Below are 21,013 nucleotides of genomic sequence, written 5' to 3'. Positions count from 1 at the left end.
ACACTCTTTTGCTTTAAAATAAAACTAAGTCACAAGGTTAAATGTAAAAAAAAAAGCATTTTGACACCACACAGAGCTTCCTTTTTCTCTCAGAAGAATTATTCATAGCTGCAGTGGATGAATGAGTGAATGAATGCTTTTATCAGTGATTGCACTGTTTAACCTACTGACGTGACCGGGACAACAGAAGTGTATTTGATATAATTTAGTTCCTTTTACTTAATAGCAGAGGAAGTGCTGTATAAGTCATGTTTGTACATTCCTTTAGATTAGAGGTCGACCGATAGTGGATTTTTAAAGGCAGATATAATATCGATAGTTTGGAGCAGGAAAAGCCGATATCTTCTTTACTTCTGCAGCAGTCTAGTCGACTACTTGTGCATACAGCGTTTTTAATAACATTTTTTGTCACTCTGAATTTAATAATTCGTAAGAGAATATCCTGAAGTGTGATTTGGTGGCTTACATTGTTGCATTATGTTCTATTTATTTACAATGGGCGATGTGCTGTTCTGTGGTTTACAGTATGACTGGCCACGATTACTTCTGTTGTGCATCCCGTTACCTTATTAAATGCCACTCTTACAAATATTAATGCTTGTGTATATTCCCGTGGTAAAGAGGATCCTAAAGTGTGTGATATCATTTTATGGATAAGTTACAGTACGTGGCTGAATTGGTAAGCAAGTTACAGTAGCAGTTGAATAATTTATTTTCCTGCCTGTCTGCCTGTCTTGTATCGTGGACAAAGAGCTGATAGTGTTACGTTATTTATTCGAGATAATTTTTTTTTTTCCCTCTACCTTGACTTTGTGTATGGAGCCTCCAAGCAAAACGGTGATTTACGTCTCTGTATGACTGGTGGAGGCTGTGCAGCCATCAGTCACTATCAGAGCCCAGTTCCACCGATAACAATAGTTTGTAAAACGTCATATCTACCTCTACTTTAGATAGCAGTATTATCATATACATGTAAACGTTGTTCTTTTCTCCCATACCTGTGAATACAGCAGAGCACCCAGAAATCCATAGGCCACATCAGTGATGTACAAGTAGTAGAAGGTGCAAGAACCCAAACATGATCACGTCCACAGTCAGAATCAGCAGAACACCGTACCAAATAGTGAAATCAGAAGTCTGCAAATAACAGAGGAAGACATTAGTACGTTAATTCATTTCATTAATACATTTTTTTCTTTATATTTCTTAATATAGACAACAACAACAACAGCAATAAAGAAAACAATAATAACAGACAATACATGATGTGTTGATCAATATACATAAAAAATAATTTATAAAATTTAATTAAAAAAAATAATTTTATACTGAGAACTTGCACATTGCGCCACTATAAACGTACACATTTGAATATTTTTACTACACATTTATAATTTTTTATTTTGTTTTTTTAGCGTTTATTTCTTTATATATATTTTTTATTTTTAATTGATATTATTTATTGCACACTAGCCTTACAGCCTAATGAGTATGTAATCCTGCATCTCACTGCACGAAATGAGCATTCGACAGATAAATCCTTTGACGCAGGTAATAATCAAGTATTTTGGAGCATAGTGTTGAAGATTGGATTCATAACACAGTATCTAAAACAGGATTTGCACATAATGGCTTAAATTCAACATGTTTTTAATAAGACCTGGAATGTAAAAGGGATATACTGTAGTTGTTTGTACAGTGAATACGGTTGAGTAAAAACAGCTGTCATAGAGAACACATTTGAACCGGTAATTTTAATAATCAATAAATCTTCTGAGTATTTTCTCCATTCATAGATATTTTTTTAGTCCATAAACTGTCAGAAAATACTCTTTCTACCCTGCAGAGCCCAAGGTGACATCTTTAAAACTTTTGTTTTAGTTGACCAACAGGCGAAAAACCAAAGAGATATTAACTTTACAATGATATAAAAAGATAAAATCTATCAAATCTTTGAATTAGAAAAGCTGGAACCAAAGAAACGCTCATTTATTTTTTTTAAAGGTCGATTAATTTATTGTCAGATTAGTTCCTGACTAAATTTCTGTCAAGCATCTTCATTAATTAAAGCTGAAGTCGGCGAGATTGGAGCAAATTTGATTAAAAAAAGTTATTTTTTATGAAACGGTCTCTATACCCTGTTTATGTATGTTATGTTACGTTAATACCTATTTCTCTCCTCAAATGTTTTCAGAATCATCTAGTAGTGCACGGTTAAGCTGTAAAATTAGAAAGTTTGTGACCCGGCAGCCATGTTGAGATCAGGTTGAGATGGCTTGAAGGAAGTCAAGTACCGGTCACATGACCGGAGCACAGCCAATAGGAACGCTCTCTCTCTGAAATGACCTGTGATTGGTCAAAGATAGATAGATAGATAATAGATTTTTTAAAGCCTGAAAACAGAGCCACGAGGATGTGCAGAAGTCTAGTTATCTCTCAGAACACGTTAATCACAATATGCTGAAAGGTTATTATGGAATTTCTGCCCAATGATGCCAAAAAAATACTGCCTACTGCCACTTTAATCGACTAATCGTTTCAGCTCTACCTTCACTTTATGCCTCCTCTGATACTGTTTTCCAGCGCTTGCAATATGTATCCTCCTAAAGTCAAATTTTGGATGTTCCTTACAAGAAACATATGAAAGCTATAACTTCCAAGCTGATACGTGAGGCCAATGAAATGTCTGCACATCTATCTGCTTACAATAAACACAGATCATGATATCTGTATACAGGAAGCATTTGTTCAGCCTGGTTGTCTGACCTGTGCAGAAAATGCAAGGATTGCGAAAGAAATGGCCAGTGTTGCTCCCATAGTGATGGCTACAGCAGTGGTGTCGTGGAAGGAGGCGATGGTTCCCACCATATGTGACAAGCACAGGGTGACCACAACCTGTAGGCACAAAATTCAATGTATTAAAGGGATAGTATGGAATAAATGTTTAAATAAAACACAGCAAAGTAATAAGCCTATACATTTTATGCCTGTATGTCTATGTTTTTTACTTTTCAGTTTTGCAGTTTGCGCATGTATCCTATATTCCCATCAGGTTACCCAAATTAAACAAATCCTAAGGATTTAATTTTATCTTAAAAAATACATTCCAGTAATTTAAGAAATCCAGGATGGTCAAAAGACAAACACACTACATAAATATCCTGGCATGACTGCCTGCCTTCACCTCAGCTAAAGGTTTTCAACTGATCAAAGCTAAATAATGGTACAGAAAAATAAAGTATTATAGGCTACATATTTCTATTTACAATAGCCTATTCCAGAACCAAATATAGGCTCTGGAAAAATGGGTATCCACAGGAGCCTTTATGCTGAATTGACACTGATTTTTACTCCTTTTTACTCCGCCAACATGATTCCAGTTTAAGTGTTAGAGATTGGGTTCAATTTTATAGCGGTGCTCCCAGAAACAAAACTGTTATTTTTAAAATCATAATCTTTTTGTGGATCATTACCAGGATCACATTAATGTCGCAATGTGAAGATTAAAGAGGCGACAATTAGGTCCCAAAATTGTGAGCAAAGTAAAACAGTCAAATCTAAGAAAAACAACATGCAAAAAACTAGACCACATTTGAATTTGACTCTCATTTTATTTAAAGCTCTACGGTGGTATTTAACTGCGGATTGTTATCGTATGGATTAATATGATTAATCACTATTACGCACGGGGGAACATGGTGACCTTCAGATCTTCAACATGTCAGGGTGGATTAGTTTAAAAAGAGTCATTATCTGTTCTTGGCAGCATATTTCAGCTGTTGTTTTGTATGTGAAACTCTGCACGTAACAGACGATTTTCTCTGAGGAAAACTCTCACAGGATTCCCAAACTGTCTAGTGGATTAACCCTGATTGTCACAGCTTCTAACGCACCCACCTAACCACGTATTCTTTCTGTTCTCACAACGTGCCCAAAAGCGCCACAGGTGCGCCAAAGGAGCCTACAGCCACGAAATCTGAGGACAGACAGGACGGACATCTACTGTATCTGAAACATGACCAAACATTAATGCATGCTAGCCTAAATAAAGCACAACAAAGGTAGCCCTAGTTTTAAGCCTATATACATTTTAAGCCTGTTATGATACATAAAATACGTTCCTGCGCGCATGCAGACCTGTCCTTATATTCACATCGGGTGGAATTGATCTTGATTTAATTTGATCTTGAAGAATATATCCCACTAAGTAAAAAAAAAAAAGAAAGAAATTTCATCAAAAGGAAATTAGAGGTGAATAAATAATGAAAGGTGGGTGGGTTCACATTAAGTTACATTAAGAAGTAACATAAGCTTTATTTATCACTACAAATTATTCTAACAAATTAATGCAACTTTTCAAATGTTTTATCAGTCTTTCAGTCGCCATTATGTGTCTATCTCCGATTTTTTTTTAAATGTCATACACTTCCTATAATCTGATCGTCCATTCTCCTTTGATATAGCCTCGATAACTCCCAATATTGCACTTCTTGGAGTGATTTGCAAGGAAATTTGAAAAAGCATTTCAGAGAAAACAAAAACGTGACTTCTAAAGTGAATTCGTTATTGGGACTAGAAATACCTGTTGTTCTCCACACAGTTCACACCTGTGTGAGGTTGGAAAATATCCTCTGATGAAAGATGCGCATAGAATGTCATGATGCGGCGCCATGACATTCTATGCGCATGCGTGGAAAGGTGCACGAATGTCATGACGTCACGAGCAATGCCGCTGCAATGTCATGACGTCACGATCTAAGCCGCTGGATTGTAATGACGTCACTGTGATGAGTATCTGATCCCATCAGATCAAAGGAAGTGTGTTTAGGACTACACCTACAGCCAGCCAACCCAGGGATTCTCATTATTTTTCACATCAGGCAAACCTGCACTTTGAAGAGTTTTGAGGACAGCGATGTATCCAAATAATTTCCTCAACGGCCCACAGATGGAGAAATCCCGTCGCCTCCATGCGTCAGAGGAGCTTAAACAGCTTCCAAAAGTCTTTTATCACCAATCTCAACCTAACCAACTGGAGTTAGAGAAACAGTTGCTGACAGTGGAGTTGGAAAAAATGAGGAAGGAAAGTGTCAGGCACCTGCAACTTGTGCAAGATCTGCAACACCAACTGATGGATGCAAGGACACAAACGAAAAGGGAGATAAAGGAAAAGAGGACGCTGGATTCTTTAATAAGGGCACTTCAGGTGGACTTAGACGACATCACAAAGAAAAATAACACCCAGAAAAGAGAGCTGAAGACAGAGACTGCTAAGGTGGCCAGACTTCAACATCTGGACAAGGTAAACCAAGCAGAGATTGAAGACCTGAGGAAAGCATATAACGCCAAGCATCATGCAGCTCAGCATGACAAAAAGAAGGTGGTCAGACTTGATCAACTGACCCAGACGATGCAGAGAAAGACCGAAAACATCGATAAGACCTTGATTGATCAACTGGCCCTGCTTGAATCTCAGATAGGCGCAAGAAAGACAGAGAATGAGAATTTGTGGGAACAAGTTAAAGAACTGCAGAAAACCAAGAAAATCACAGCTGATGAGAACCGGAGCCTTATTGCGAAGGTGGGCCACCTTGAATCACTGAAACAAGAAGAGACTGAACGTTTGTTGGCAGTAGTCTGTGATCTTCAGCACCAGTTAAGAAAAGGTCAGGAACTCATCAGGGATAAAAATGAGGAAATACAGAAGCTGACAAAAGAGCTGAATCAAGCACTGCATGATCTTCAGAAAAAGGAAGCCTCTCTGAGTGAGCAGAACAGGAGCGCCTTCGATGAGCTGGCTCGACTTGAGTCTCTGACAGCAAAAGAAAATGAGGACAAGAGAAAGCTGAAGACAACTGTTCAGTATCTCCAGAACCAAGTGCAGGTGGATAATGAACACATGTACCGAATGGACAATCACATAACAATCCAAACCAGGCAAATTGGTATTTATAAGGAACAGTTAGAAGAATATCACACCCTAACAACCGATTTGAAGCAATCAGTCTGTGAACTTAAACGCCAGCAAAAGGTGAGGCAGGGGGTGGAGATAGTAGCTGGCGTTGAGCAGCAGAGAGATGAGAACTTCTCTGAGACGACACCTGGGGATCAGAGCGATGAGACCTTCTTTGGCGCTACAGTTGAGATTCAGAGCACTGAGACCTTCTTTTACGCTACATCTGAGGATCAGAGCGAGGAGACCTTCTATGACACTGCATCTGAGGATCAGAGCAAGGAGACCTTCTATGACACTGCACCTGAGAATCAGAGCGATGAGAGCTTCTATGACATTGCATCTGAGAATCAGAGCGATGAGAGCTTCTATGACGCTGCACCTGAGAATCAGAGCGATGAGAGCTTCTATGACACTGCATCTGAGGATCAGAGCGATGAGAGCTTCTATGACACTGCATCTGAGGATCAGAGCGATGAGACCTTCTATGACGCTAAATCTGGGGATCAGAGGGATGAGAGCTTCAATGACGCTAAATCTGGGGATCAGAGGGATGAGAGCTTCAATGACGCTAAATCTGGGGATCAGAGGGATGAGAGCCTCCCAGAGTCTCCAGCTTCTGGGTCTCGGACCAGAAGTTTCTTGCGCCGCTGTGCTAAACGTGTACTGATTGTAGGTCTTCCTCTTGCCATGGCCACTGCAGGTATAGACATAGCTCTAGACCTCTATGGCATTAGCTTCTAAACTACAATCCCTACAAACTACAACTCCACTTTAGAAATATAGATTATGAATATGATAAACATAATTTATATTTCTAAATGTATGGGCACGGTGGTGCAGTGGTGAGCACTGTCACCTCACAGGAGGCAGGCCTTTCCGTGTGGAGTTTGCATGTTCTCTCCGTGTCTGCATAGGTTGACTCCGGGTGCTCTGGTTTCCTCCCACAGTCCAAAGACATGCAGCCTAGGTGTGAGTGTGAATCATGACCTCTCACCTAACGTGAGCTGTGAAGGCTCATAGTGGGTGAGAGGTACGGGCGGCTGTGGTTCAGGAGGTAGAGAGGATCGAACTACTAATCGTGACGATTAGTAGTTCGATCCCCGGCTCCTCCGGTCCGCATGTTGAAGTGTCCTTGAGCAAGATACTGAACCCAAAATTGCTCCCGAAGGCTGAGCCATCGGTGTGAATGTTTAAAAAAAATAAAAAAATAAAAATTAATAACAACAAGAATTTTGAAGGGTATGGAATCTGTAAATCAAAAAATAAATTAAATAAGAACACTTGAGTATCATAATAATGACAAAATTGAAAAACGAAATACAAAATGAACACTTTACATACAAAGAAACATGTAATACATTTATGTTGCATACACATATTATGTAAAATATTACTGTAATAAAGAAAATTGTAGTAAGAATGGTAGAAGAGTGTATATATCTATATAGATATATATAGATATATATAGATATATATGAACTTATTAAAAATGTAAAGTCTCCTGCACACTCAAGGGGAACCTCCACCAATCATGCACTGACATCACTTGTAGCCAAACCATATTCACTGGTAATATCTAATTGTTCAACAGCGATGACAGTGTGGAAACATTGTGGAGCACAATGTAGAACAAGTTAAAATAAAAGAACACATAAAATGAGACTTATGTCCATGGCTCTATTGCCCCAGTGCATGCTGGGAGGGTTCCCAGCACACCTAACTCATGTAACTGCAATCACATGAACATCAACACTCAACCAATCATATGAACACTGATCTTGGTTTCAACCCTCTACTCAGTGGGCCTTTATTTCAAAATAAGAGCACACAAGATCACTTCATCCAAGATTAACAAATCAATCCTCAAACTAGGTTCAAAGAACCTTCCTTTCTTGAAAATAATGTCACCATTAAAAGCGCTCTTACAGGCCTCACTCCATTGGAAGTGCCTCCCTTTCTCTGCGAGCTGGTGCAAAGGGCGAGCAATGGCTGCAAAACCTTTTACAAAATGCCTATAATATGTGGTTAGCCCTCTATTGAGAGCATCATGACCGGCTGCATCACCACCTGGTATGGCAACTGCTCCGATCAGGATCGACGGCGGCTTCAGAGAGTGGTGCGGTCGGCCCAACGGCTCACAGGTGGAGTGCTGCCTAACTTGGAGGACATATACACCAAGAGATGTATAACCAAGGCAAACAAGATCATCGCTGATCCCAGCCACCCGAGCCACGGCCTCTTCATCATGAAGCAGTCCAAGAGGAAGCCTGGCTACAACTTGAAGCACTGAACCTCGGCATGTTTTTACGGACAGGACGTTCCCTAACCCTTCCACCTTAGCAGGATCTGCCATCACGCCCTCAGCAAAGATGAAATGCCCGAGGTTCTGGAGTAGCGTGGAAAAACAAGTTACTGTCCAAGGGACAGTTTAACTTTAAGACTGGCATCCCCTGTGTCAGTCTCATGTAAGGTCAAGTGAGTCCTGCCTAGGTCGGTCTCCCCCTGATTAAACAGATGTGCCGGTGCAGTAACTGTCTAACTGCTTTTAGCCCTCCTCTTCCACCCCAAACTGCCAAAGCATTTCTCAAGTTAGTTTTAGTTCCACAGTGGGTAGATGACAGAATTATATGCAGTGTATTGATAGTATGTATCTCTCAATGATCACATGTCACTTCCTCTTCCAAACACTAGATGGTAGGCATGACTTAGAAATGGAAAGACTGAGGGACTATGTTCAAACGTCCTTGGCTTCATATTTCGTATTTATTTCTTAATACTAACAATGTGCGTTCTAAAGACTGCTAAGTCCAAGCCACCAAAAACAAATAGACCTCTATTTAGTTTACACAAGTATATACGTTTACTTCAGTAAACTTGTAATGGTGTGCTACCTTGGCCTCCTTCGAAAAACAGATTTTAATATCAAGGAATAAATTAAATAATTACAATAACGTCTAAAGTATCTGTATTTAATGCTTTATGGTACCTATATACCCATTCATGTTGCCTGTAACGGAGCTGTGATATTTCTGGGACAAAGAACTTTTAATATTGAAAGAGTGTCCACCAAGCTCTCAGTTTATTTATGGAGTGCATAAACAGCTGGAGTACCAGCATCTCTCTGAGCAGTTTCTCCACAGCAGCCCATCACTAAAAGAGTCTCCCAGGGCTCAGGCCCGCACCTTCCGGTCTGCTGTTTAGACTTTAAAATCTCATTGAAATGCTGCATATTTGATTATCTTGAAAGACAGAAACTTTATTTTCCCCTTGCGGGCAAAACAAGCAATTCAGGGAAATGCCTATCAGTGTCAAATGATAAGAGATTGGTGTTGTTTCTATGTCCATACAGCTTCATGGCAGCAGTCACAGGTACGTCACCCCACCATTGTACCTTATACAGCATGGTAGGGTGGTCATCCCTCACTTTGCGTATATTACAACATTGGTACATTTTAGTCTATAAGATCATCTCTGTCAAATTTCACTTACTTAAGCCAGAAGTTTGTATTTCTGCAAAACAGTCATAATCTTAGGTCACATAAATGGCTTCAGTTTAAACTGCCTTCTATCAGTATAGAAGCTGGCAAAACAAGTCTGTTTTGCTACGGTCCGCATGGATAAGTCTAACATTCAGTTCAGTTCCCAATTTGAAAGGAGAAGGAAAGGGCTGGACGGCAAGATAAAGTGCTGAAAATATTCTAAATATAGCGTACACTTAAACGGATATTGATTTTTTTAGGTGAGCCTTTCTTTTAGTTGACTGAAACACATTTTTCTGTCATCCCCGTCCACAGCAGTACATCGCTTTGCTGCGATGTCGGTACTTCAGTCTTTTTCTCCAAACTTGGGGCGTGCCGACCGCCATCTAAAGGTAATACACCTACTATGGCTAAGTATCTCATACAACCCCACTTCAAAACACCCAAACTATCCCTTTAAACATCTCCAATATCATCTGAGAAAGCTTTTGCCCCATAGTTTGCTTCATAGATAGCTTCACAAGTTGAACTGCTTCAAACAGAGACAGATCCAGATGGTTAATGTCCTTAAATAATCCTTGTCTTTCATAGACTTTAAAGGGACTGTTTGTAACTTCTTACACGTATAAATCAATCCGGGTCGGTGTCCCATGCGCGCTCGCGTGTGGCTACTCTGTTCAGCCAAGACTCCAACACAAACTACACGGAAGCACCAAAACCGCAAAGTTATATCTAGTGAAGCCCGTCTTGCAAAACAGTGTTGGCCGCGCTCGGAGGACCGTAGCTTTGGTCTCCAGGGCCGGAGTCTCTGCTCCTCTGCCTGCCTTCCTGCCTTCACTCACAGCTCGCTCCACCTCACGTTCATGCGCACACACTACACACTGCAGAAGAGTTAGTTTAGCTCTGAGAATATCTAGCGAATGTAAAGTGGCCGTTTGTGCAGAAATAAATGCTGCAGCTCCTCCAGACCAACAGAGGTTTCCCGTGTCTTGTGAAGTAACGGGGCTCCGCAGCGAGAAACTTTATCGTCTCCGACCGGGTGCCGGTGTCTCCCCTGTTCTGACCGCGGTCGGGAGGCTGAAGCAGGAAAAGCCAACACTAGGATCAGCATTGATTCATGGAGAGACCTTCGTCTGGTCAGCTAACATTACTGCCAAGCAGGTGAAATATAGTGATATTGTGGTTTTAGCTGATGTGTGTCGCCTCACTGTTTTGACGGATGCTCGCTCACATTCAGTTAGCGCGTGCACACGGGCGAACGCGAGCAACCAGACACTGACTTTCGTTGACTTAACGGCCACAGGTGTCGCTGTTACAACCAATTTCTGATTCTTACAAACAGTCCCTTTAATGAAAAACGTGTGAAGTGCAGACATCTTTTATTCTACCAGAAACCCTTTTTTTTTTTTTTTTTACTTTAGCAGACACAAGCTTCATAAATACCATTCAGAGAGCATATCACTGTTCTGCAGCTACTCAGGAGTATATATGAAGCTGATTTGTACATGTTTGAAGTCCTTGAACTTTAGGATTGCAGTGTCATGCTGAGGAGGTATTTATTCAATCTCTTCTTGAAGGCATGAACACTATTGGTGTTAGCCCTGGGGAGAAGGAGTTGCCCCTGGGTAGTGACAAAGCCAGGTGGCCCAGTGTCTTGCTCTGCATTGTGTGACACAATACAGGATGTCCTCATTTTAAAAGCCATCAAAACCTCAACAGCTCAGTGAATCTGTGAGTGTGTGAACACAACTTTAGAGGAAACTGAGGTTTTCATTTGGACGCAATAGAAAATGTACCACTTTCTCACAGCTCATTTAAATGTAAAGAGAAGTCTAAATGTTGAGGAGAACCAAGCAGTGAATAAAAAATAAATGTTTGATCATTACTATTTTTTTGTTTTTCAAGAAAAGTGCTCTTTATTGAGCAACATTTAGCTGAGGCAGCAGCTCGCCTACTTGACCAAAACATTTCCCTTTTCTTTCCAGGAAGCTACTGTGTGACCTCGGGTGTTTCATATCCGATATATATTTCCTTAAACTACATAGCTATAATTTTTTTTTTATCATATTGTCAGGGTTAACTGTGCTCTTAGTCTATTATTTAAATGTTTAGTTGTAAATGTTAAATGTAGATATCTGTGACAGTATCTGTATCTGTATTTGTAACCCACCAGTCCCACGGTGTTCCAGGGGTGACGCCGACTGAAGGACTTGCAGCAGCTGAGGGCGGTGGCCGCCACGATGAAGATGATGAAGGAGCTGAGGCACATGTCGGTCTGTATCTCCTCAACTTCAGAGAAGGTGAACACACACATCACACTGAAGGTGAACAGCAGCTGGACAGCCAGGATGCTGAACACCTGCACAGGGAAGGATGAAGAACAAGCACTTGTTTAAAACACTCATGATCTGTGATCATTTATGGATTAAAAAATAGATTTTACTTGCAAGCATTCACTACCATTTTATTGAGAAATTGTTGGATTACACTTTCCAGCATGCACTACTATCTGACCTAGCTCTCAAGAAACCCTAGTGCTTTAATATGCTTTGCAGTGTCCAGTAATCAAGGTGGTCTAACGCAGTGACTCCCAACCAAGGGGTACTTCTGCTGCTTGCGAGGTAAGTTTAAGGAGTAACTCAACTAATTTAAAAAAAAAAAAAAAATAAATCATGACTTGGTAGAGAAAAGTAATTTTTTATTGTCACAAAAACCAATAAACTACCAACTACAATCGGCTGACTGCTCAGGAGACGACTCCCACCAACCTTAGTCAGCTGAAACACCTGAACTAAATACTGCAATTAAGAGGTCATAAAAACAAATTAGCAAGTGCACATAGCTGTCCAAAAACAGCTCCCTAAATGCAATGGGTAAGTTGACTTGTATCAAAAAGTTATCTTAACAATATATATGTTTATATAATTAATAATATTGCACAGATTTAGTTCAAAATCAATCCGAGCAAACGCGTTTTGAACATGTCGGGCCTGTCAGACAAAAAACAAAAAAAAATAATTCAAGTGTTCTGAGAGAAAACTGGACTTCTGCACCTCCTCATGGCTCTGTTTTCATGCTTCCAAAAAATCTAGCCCGTGAGGGGAGACTTTGGCCAATCACAGGTCATTTCAGAGAGAGAGAGCGTTCCTATTGGCTGTTCATTCAACGGCGGCAGCTGTCAATTGCTCGTGAACTCCGATCAAACAATCAAACTAGGCAGCGCTGATCAAATATAAATCAATATTCTGTTACTGTAATGCCTATTTCTCTCCTCAAATGTTTTCAGAAACATCTTGTAGTGTACTGTTGTACTGTGAAATTAGAACATTTTCTCCGGCTGGGTGTTGCTTGGTATTTCTTCAACAGATCTCTGCCGGGTCACAAACTCTCTCATTTTCCAGCTAAACAGTACACTACAAGATGATTCTGAAAACAATTGAGGCAAGAAATAGGCATTACAGGAACAGAATATTGATTCATATTTGATCAGCGCTGAATAGTTTGACCGTTTGATCAGAGTTTGCGAGTGATTGACAGCTGCTCAGAGACGGCAGGCTCCAGCTCGGCTCTGACTGGTTGTTTTCCTCCGGTCTGTGAAATCTTGCAGATGCCGTTAGGAGCACCGGAGGACACCGGATGAACATGATTTTTTTTCAGATTACCTGTCTCATGCACTACTGTCAGGATATAGTGACCGTTTTATAAAAATAACTTTTTTTAATCACATTTGCTCCATTTCTACCCACTGCAGATTTAATTGATGTTTTTTGAACCAAGGGGATTTTATGGCTTTTCATGATTGACACTTTTGGCTCAAACTTGTGTAAAACAGTGGTTCCTAACCCCTCAAAAAAAAGCAACGTCTATTTGCACCTTCTTTTCACATGTCTACAAGTTATTTTTCCTTCCCAGATTGATTTATTTTACAAATTTAAGAGGTCTGAGGATGTAAAATGATCCATTAATTTACAGCAAAAAGCAAAGTTTAGAAAAAAAACCCCACAATTTAAGAGATCTTATCCTGTTAATCATCTTGTGCGTTCCTTGAAATTTCTCTTGCGAGTTGCAACTCCAGGAAGCTCTGTCTCGACAACAGGTTGGGAAAATCTGGTGTAGGATAACGTGCTCATAGCAAGTCGTACAAACCTTTCTAATAAATGTTCTTCTCACTGTCTTGTCATCAAAAGAAGATGAGGATTTCAGTGGAGTTGTGTCCGACGAGGCCTTTGGGCTGACGTCGGGGAAAGAATCGTATCCAGTGGTAGGCTGATAGGTGCAAGTTGTCTCGATTTTGGGTGGAGGGCACATTGCCAGGGCTGCAGAGTAGGGTGGAGGTTGCTGTCCTTCGGAGGAGTATGACAGTGGTGGTGGTGGTGGTGGTGGTGATGACACATCATAACCAGGAGCGTCCTGTGTCTCTTTAGATGTGAGGGAGTCTGCTGTATCTGACATTCTGGAGGAAACTGTGGATCAAACACAGAAGTTCAGTCAAATAAAAAGATCAACGTGTGCAAAACAAACACGGGTATGATGGTGTACACTCTGTTTAGCAGCTCATGACAAAAAACGTCATGTGGTCTTGGATTCACCAACAGTCAAAAAATCCCTAGATTGTCGCAGAGTCTCTTTCCACCTTTAAGAAAAAGCTAAAGACCCAGCTCTTTCATGAACCCCTCCGCACCTAATGACATTGATGCTATTGATGATATTGATAATGATGATATTGAGGATGTTGCTGATGTTGATTAGGATATTCATGATGATGATGATGACATTGATGGCATTGTTGATAATGTAAATGATGACGATGACAAAAAAAATCTGCTTCTATCCACACTGTGCATCGCCTTTGTGCACTGCTTGTCAGCACCTGTGTCCGATCAGACTTGAAGCTGTCGTTGGCTCTTAGTCACGTTGTTCCCTCCTATCCAGATCCTTGTTTGTGTTGTGTGAACTCTCAGATGTACCTGGCTTTGGACAAAAGCGTCTGCTAAATGAAATTGTAGAATTGTAGAATTTTATCCCAGATTGAATTTCTAATTCACGTACATTTGTGTGAATAAACCATGGATGTATTAAGAGAACTGAAGTTCCACACATGCTATTTAGTACGCTAAAACAGTATGTGAGATATTTTAGTATGTCCGAAACCTTAATATGAAACCAATAGTATGCGAATTGCATGCAACGCAGTATGCAACGCTGGACACTGCTAAGCCCCCAGGCAGAACGCCGGTTGTTGATCCCAATTTTCGTAGTTGCCAAACGGCGGTACTACAACTTCTGTGTCCGTCACGTTATGCCATTGGACCCAAAAAGACTTTTTCCCATAGACTTACATTGGGAAAGAGATGTCTGTAACTCAGCGGATAATTTTTTTTTTAGGTGAATCAACTCCCCAGTATGAACACTTGAATAACCCTTATTCAAATCATTAGGTCCTAAAAGTTGTAAAATGCACTAATTACTGAATCCAGAGTTATTTCCCTTCCTCCGTTCATGTGAATGAGACCCAGACTGAGGCTGGAGCGAGGGCTAGGAGGCGGAGTTAACAAGCCGTGTCGACACCGCGAAGGTTGTGACCCCGTGACCGAGCGGACGCTACTGCACCTGTTCCATGGGCCCAATGGATGCGAAAGATTGATGGAAGATCCTGGTACTTTTCCAGTCAGAAGTCGAGCCATTTTGGCATCATGCTCCACTGAGCAAATTTCATTGAATAAACAGGGCCAACGCCTCCAAAGAACAATTGCCTGTCATGCAGATGTGTTTGCTTTGCATCACTGACGTTTTGCATTAAGAGATTTTATAGTAGGTAGTGCTGCGTAAAGGGCATTTGAGGTGGTTTAGCACCGGAAAACTTCTAAAAGGGATGTTGAAAAACCAGGTCGATAAGCAGGAGTAGTTCAAGCTGAGCAAGCATCCGAATCACACAGAATAATGAACATACCATTAATACAAGATCTCTAAGTTACTGCTGACATCTCAATCTATCTATGGGCACCCATCCATACCAATGAGCACTCCAAATATTATAGAATGTAATTTACTGCAGAACCATCTTACCTAAATTTTAACAGGACCCGGCCTCTCCCTGATAAGAGGACATTATTTGCAAAACTGGTTTGCACTTTACTTGATCGACCTGCTGAGCAACTGATCTACCTATTAACCCATTTGTGCCCATGGATATATTTAGTATGATAAGAAAAAATGACACAACATTTGTTCTGATTGGTCAAAAGTCTTGGAATTTGGTACGGGCATACTTTGGACAAGTAGCTAACAGTACAACTACGGCTGTCAATCGATTAAAATATTTAATCACGATTGACCTCATGATTGTTCATAGTTAATCATGATTAATCGCAAATTAATCACATAATTTTTATCTGTTCAAAATGTACCTTAAAGGGAGATTTGTCAAGTATTTAATACTCTTATCAACATGGGAGTGGGCAAATATGCTGCTTTATGCAAATGTATGTATATATTTATTATTGTAAATCAATTAACAACACAAAAAAATGACAAATATTGTCCAGAAACCCTCACAGGTACTGCATTTAGCATACAGAATATGCTCAAATCATAACATGGCAAACTGCAGCCCAACAAGCAACAACAGCTGTCAGTGTGTCAGTGTGCTGACTTGACTATGACTTGCCCCAAACTGCATGTGATTTGCATGGACAAATTTATGCATTCATTTTTCCTCGCCAAAATGTATCGTAAGTTTAGAGCGTTATTTAACCTCCTTCGCGACGAGCTAGTATGGCATGGTTGGTACCGATGGATTTGGTAGGAAATTATAAATTTGCGGTCACAAATGGGAGCAAGGGAAATGTTGAGAATTTTTAGAAGCAGCAGAGAAGAGAAAGAAAATTGATTCATCGAGTCATAGTGAGAGTGAAGAGGAGAAAGAAACCTACATGGTTGGAATGAAGATTCAGAGTTTGAAAGAAGCGGCTGGATGTGGAGATTTGTCAGAAAAGCACACTGTGGCAAGATGGATTAAGAAAGAAGTGTGAGGAGTTAAACTGATTTATATAAAACGATCCAGCCTGATAGTTAGAGTGCATGTTAAAGAGTCAGATGGAAAAAGTCTTGAGAATCTTGATTTCGGAGGATGGGATGGATATGTACCCAGTGGCATGTTTTCCACTTGGCAAGAAAGCTCCAATAAAAGGTGTTGATGGAGTCTCACGCAGAGTGGAGATTTAAAGAGTGTAAAGGGAAAGAGAAAGAGCCAGAGTGTCTCCTCTGCGAAGGGAATCATGCAGCATGGGAGGCAAACTGTCCAATGAGAGTAAAGGAGACATAAATAATCAGGGTTAGATCTGAGAACAGACATAAGCATGAGGAAGTAGGTAAGACAAGATATGGGGTGTGACAAGAAGCTTAAATCAGTCAGGGAGCATGAGGAATTTTGCTTTAATAAGGATCAGGTGAAGTTTTTGGCAATGTTAATTAACTGTACTGCTGGAGTGGAAAGAAAATCTGAGAAAACTGACATAATTATAGATGCAGCAAGGAGGTTTCTGGGTGTTTTGGGAGTTTCTGGGGAAGGTGTGCAGCAGCAGTTGAGAAGCTTTTAGGCTCTCTCAAACACATGGGAAATAGAGAATGTATAGCGGAGTGGGAAATATATGAGAAGGAGTTATTATTACTGTATTTAGTAAGTAGGGATTTTAGTTTAAATCCAGTTGTTGGCTGTAATGAAAACCATGAAAAAACAAAGAAGAAGCAGGTGTCAATAGGCTCGTTGGAGATGAACTGCGCCTCGCCTGGAAAGTGGACGAGAGGTCAAGTCAGACAGTATTTTGATTTACAGGAAGTCACAGAAATAGTTAACATCCTGTTCGATCCGATCTGTAGGCTACCTGTAGTTTGTAGACCACGTTTGGATAGTTTGTAATTCTGAATATATACTGTTTGTGGAAATGTGTGCGTGTCTGGCATTGTATTATATCCTTTGTTCTTTTTGTGTCTGCCTTGTAAAGCACATTGTAATTGCTCGTTTTGATAAGCAGTATAGAAATAACCTTTATTATTATTATTATTATTATTATTATTATTATTATTATTAAAGACTGCAACTAACGATTATTTTCGTTGTCGATTAACCTGTTGATTATTTTCTCGATTAATTGATAAGTTGTTTGGTCTATAAAATGTCAGAAAATGGTGAAAAATGACGATCAGTGTTTCCCAAGGCTCAAGCTGACGTCCTCAAATGTCTTGTTTTGTCAACAACTCAAAGATATTCAGTTTACTGTCATGGAGGAGTAAAGAAACCAGAAAATATTCACATTTAAGAAGCTGGAATCAGAGAATTTTTACCTTTTTTTCTTAAAAATATTATTCAAACGGATTGATTTGATTTTCAAAATAGTTGTTGATCCATTTAATAGTCGACAACTTATCAATTAATCGTTGATGCTCTATTATTATTATTATTATTATCATTCTTCTTCTTCTTCTTCTTCTTCTTCTTCTTCTTCTTATTATTATTATTATTATTATTATTATTATTATTATTATTATTATTAATATTATTATTATCAACCACACAAGATATGTTTGTTAACTGATTAAACGTTCATTGCACCACATGAGAATAAAGCATATACAATCTAGCATTAATTATTACAGTTACTACAAAACATGGTGTTTGTTGTCAAAACTGAGAGACAATCAGCTCTTTGATCAGGCGACAGCCAGACATTTCCCATCATGCCCTGGGTCTTGCAGTCGGTGGAGAGCATAGACTGTATATAAGAAGTGAACGTAGTCCCCGTGACATCACCCATTAGTTTGTGGACTGCCGTTTTGAAGCTTTGAGTTCGACATTTTAACCGGGGCCATCTTGGTTTTGTCTATCGCCATGTTGTTGTACAAGTACAACCGAAAAAATGTACTTTCATGAACAGAAAACACACTGTGAAAGGGTTAAAGTTGTAAGACGTAAACACAGACAACTCCCAGAACGGACAACGTCGTGGTAGTGACCTGTCGATCACAAGGTCTTTTTCTCCTTCTATCCACACTAAACCACCATTACTCATATCCAAAAACGTTTGAAAAGAGGGCTGTGTACTGTAACAGTGAAGTTAGGCAACCAACTTCCCTCCAGAGGAAAAAAAAACTGTAGTTCTGTTTGCTTTGTGATCGTCGAGATGGATAAAATGATTGACGTCATAACTCTCCAGAGTTGTAGTGTGTAAATGCGCAGGCCTGGCTCATCTCGAACGAGTCTATTTATACACTTTTATTGATATGATATCAAATAAACTGAAGCAATGAAGTGTTTGTTTTTTGGCAGGTGATTTGAGGTGTCTATCACTGAGACTACTGCTGCCAGAGATCTCAAAACCTCAGTAAATAAAATCTAAACTATCAGCATGAATAGATAATAGTAGTAAATGGAAAAATATTTTGTTGTGATCTGAGTGAACAAAACCTTTAAAAGATTATTATTAACCAAATTATGTATTCTGTCTGGTTGAAAGTACCAGTAAATATCACAAAACAGCAGGATATTTGCTTTTACTTTACACACAGAACAAGTTAAGAATAGATAATAGAGAATAAAGTGAATGTTCTGCGTACCTTTTCTGCTGGACTATAGTTGTGTCCGACACCACAGTGCTGTGTGAGGAGGAGACGACACAAAAAGGATACCTTGTGTGGTGATGGGTGTTATTTATTCAACATGTGGTGTCAAGTTTCACTTCCTGACACCATGAAGTGATGTAAAAAGAAAAATCCCTGATTGTTACAAAATATTTCAGATGTTGATAAGGGGATGTCCCTTTTTGCCAGCTCAGTACAAAATCAAAGATGGAACAATTGAGGACACATAATTATCTAATTTGCATTTAGAAACACTACAGTGCAGTACAGTATTGAGACCAGTGTGAGGTACAGCATTAAGGCTAGCGTGAGGTACAGTATTGAGGCCAGCGTAAGGTACAGTATTGAGACCAGCGTAAGGTACAGTATTGAGGTCAGCGTGAGGTACAGTATTGAGGCCAGTGTTAGGTACAGCATTGAGGTCAGCGTGAGGGACTGCATTGAAGCCAGCATGAGGTACAACATTGGGATAAGTGTGAGGTACAGTATTGAGACCAGTGTTAGGTACAGCATTGAGGCCAGCATAAGGTACAGCATTGAGGCCAGCATAAGGTACAGCATTGAGGTCAGCGTGAGGTACAGCATTGAGACCAGTGTGAGGGACTGCATTGAAGCCAGCATGAGGTACAACATTGGGATCAGTGTGAGGTACAGTATTGAGACCAGCGTGAGGAACTGCATTGAGGCCAGTATCAGATACAGTGTTGAGGCCAGCGTGAGGCTGGCTTGTTTCATGTAAACCTAGAAGTACTTTTTTTTAATTAATACATTATGCACTGAGTTTATTACATTATACAACTATTTTTTTGCTAAGTTTATAATGTAATAATGTTCTCATAATGTAATAACTTATTACATTATGAACAAAACTGTTATTTCGTTATGCGCTCAAGGTTTTATTACATTATGAGCTTTTATTTAATTTAAATTATAACATTACCGCAATTATTATGTTATAAGTTGCTACATCCTTGCTGATATTTCAACATCAATGTGCATTAATGGGAGAATAAATCAAGCAAAGTCAAACAGCACACTTTGGTGCATATTCTTAAAACTTGTATTCAAAAACTTGTATAATGGCACAATATGGAATTTAGAGCTGAAACAATCAATGAATTGACTGAAAATTAATCTACAACTATTTTTTATAATCAGTTGCTTAAGTCACTTTCAAGCAAAAATGTAAAACTCTCATTTGAGGATTTCTCCCTTTTGTCTGTCACTGTAAACTGAATATCAGGGTTTTGGACTGTTGGACAAAACAAGCCATATTTTGACGCTACCTTTGAATTCTGGGAAATTATATCGTTGTTTTTTTTAATTTTCAGCTTTTCTGCAAACAAAACAATTCAAAAAATAATTGGCAGATGTATTAGTTGCAGATCTATAGGGATGTCCACAGTGGGGTTTGACAGATCCAAAGTTTGTGCAACTCACTCAATATATGAATTTTGAATTCAAGTGAGAAAAACAACAAAACTTTTTCCTACAGTGGGTTTTCTCACGTAATACGAAGTTGCGTCTTTGATTTAGTTTTTTGGAGTCCAAAAAGGAGGTTGGACTGGTCAAATAATTTCTGAATATTGCTTGGTTAGTACAGTGTACTTTGGTGAGGGCGAAAGATGAGGATGGATCCTGGTGATACAAGAAAATATGCTCAACATTTTGCACTATGTTTCATCCTTGTTGTTTTATATCGTACGTCCTCATATCAATGTAAGCTGTATGAGGAGAGACTTCATAGATTTGGTACAAAGTATACTGGAGCACATGGATATAAGGCAAGAAACTTTATTAGAAGACTAACGTTTTGACGCCAAGTGCATTTCACTCGAGTCAGACCTTTGGACCAAATCTCTAAAGTCTCTCCTGATAAAAGATTTCTATCTTATTCTGAGAGCACCGGACAGGCCTGCAATTCCTTGTGAGGCAGTTGAAA

The 21,013-nt window shown here is 39.6% G+C and overlaps 1 protein-coding gene and 1 pseudogene across 1 annotated transcript; both read right to left on the bottom strand.

Moving 5' to 3' along the window:
• The window catches only part of LOC119498631, a 74,171-nt pseudogene that overhangs the window by 52,016 nt on the left and 1,142 nt on the right, over positions 1–21,013 (bottom strand).
• LOC119498955 (protein lifeguard 1-like) lies at positions 2,749–19,293 on the bottom strand. The gene is made up of 4 exons (XM_037788081.1): positions 19,048–19,293; positions 13,582–13,898; positions 11,606–11,794; positions 2,749–2,895 (listed from the first exon to the last, which is right to left on the bottom strand). The coding sequence occupies exons 2-4, from the start codon at positions 13,885–13,887 to the stop codon at positions 2,749–2,751; spliced, it is 642 nt and encodes a 213-aa protein (XP_037644009.1). The 5' UTR covers positions 13,888–13,898; positions 19,048–19,293.

The sequence above is a fragment of the Sebastes umbrosus genome, chromosome 12, assembly GCF_015220745.1.
Source record: "Sebastes umbrosus isolate fSebUmb1 chromosome 12, fSebUmb1.pri, whole genome shotgun sequence".
In the NCBI taxonomy this organism is placed as follows: domain Eukaryota; kingdom Metazoa; phylum Chordata; class Actinopteri; order Perciformes; family Sebastidae; genus Sebastes; species Sebastes umbrosus.
The sequence above is the reverse complement of the archived record's forward strand: the minus strand, read 5'-3'. Positions and strand labels throughout refer to the sequence as shown.

Excerpts from the sequence above, each read along its gene's own strand:
- LOC119498955 (XM_037788081.1), bottom strand. The coding sequence starts at position 13,887 with ATGTCAGATACAGCAGACTCCCTCACATCTAAAGAGACACAGGACGCT. Across the intron at positions 11,795-13,581 it reads GAAGAACATTTATTAGAAAG|GTGTTCAGCATCCTGGCTGT; the intron begins GTTTGTACGACT and ends TTCCCTGTGCAG. Across the intron at positions 2,896-11,605 it reads CCTGGAACACCGTGGGACTG|GTTGTGGTCACCCTGTGCTT; the intron begins GTGGGTTACAAA and ends TTGTGCCTACAG.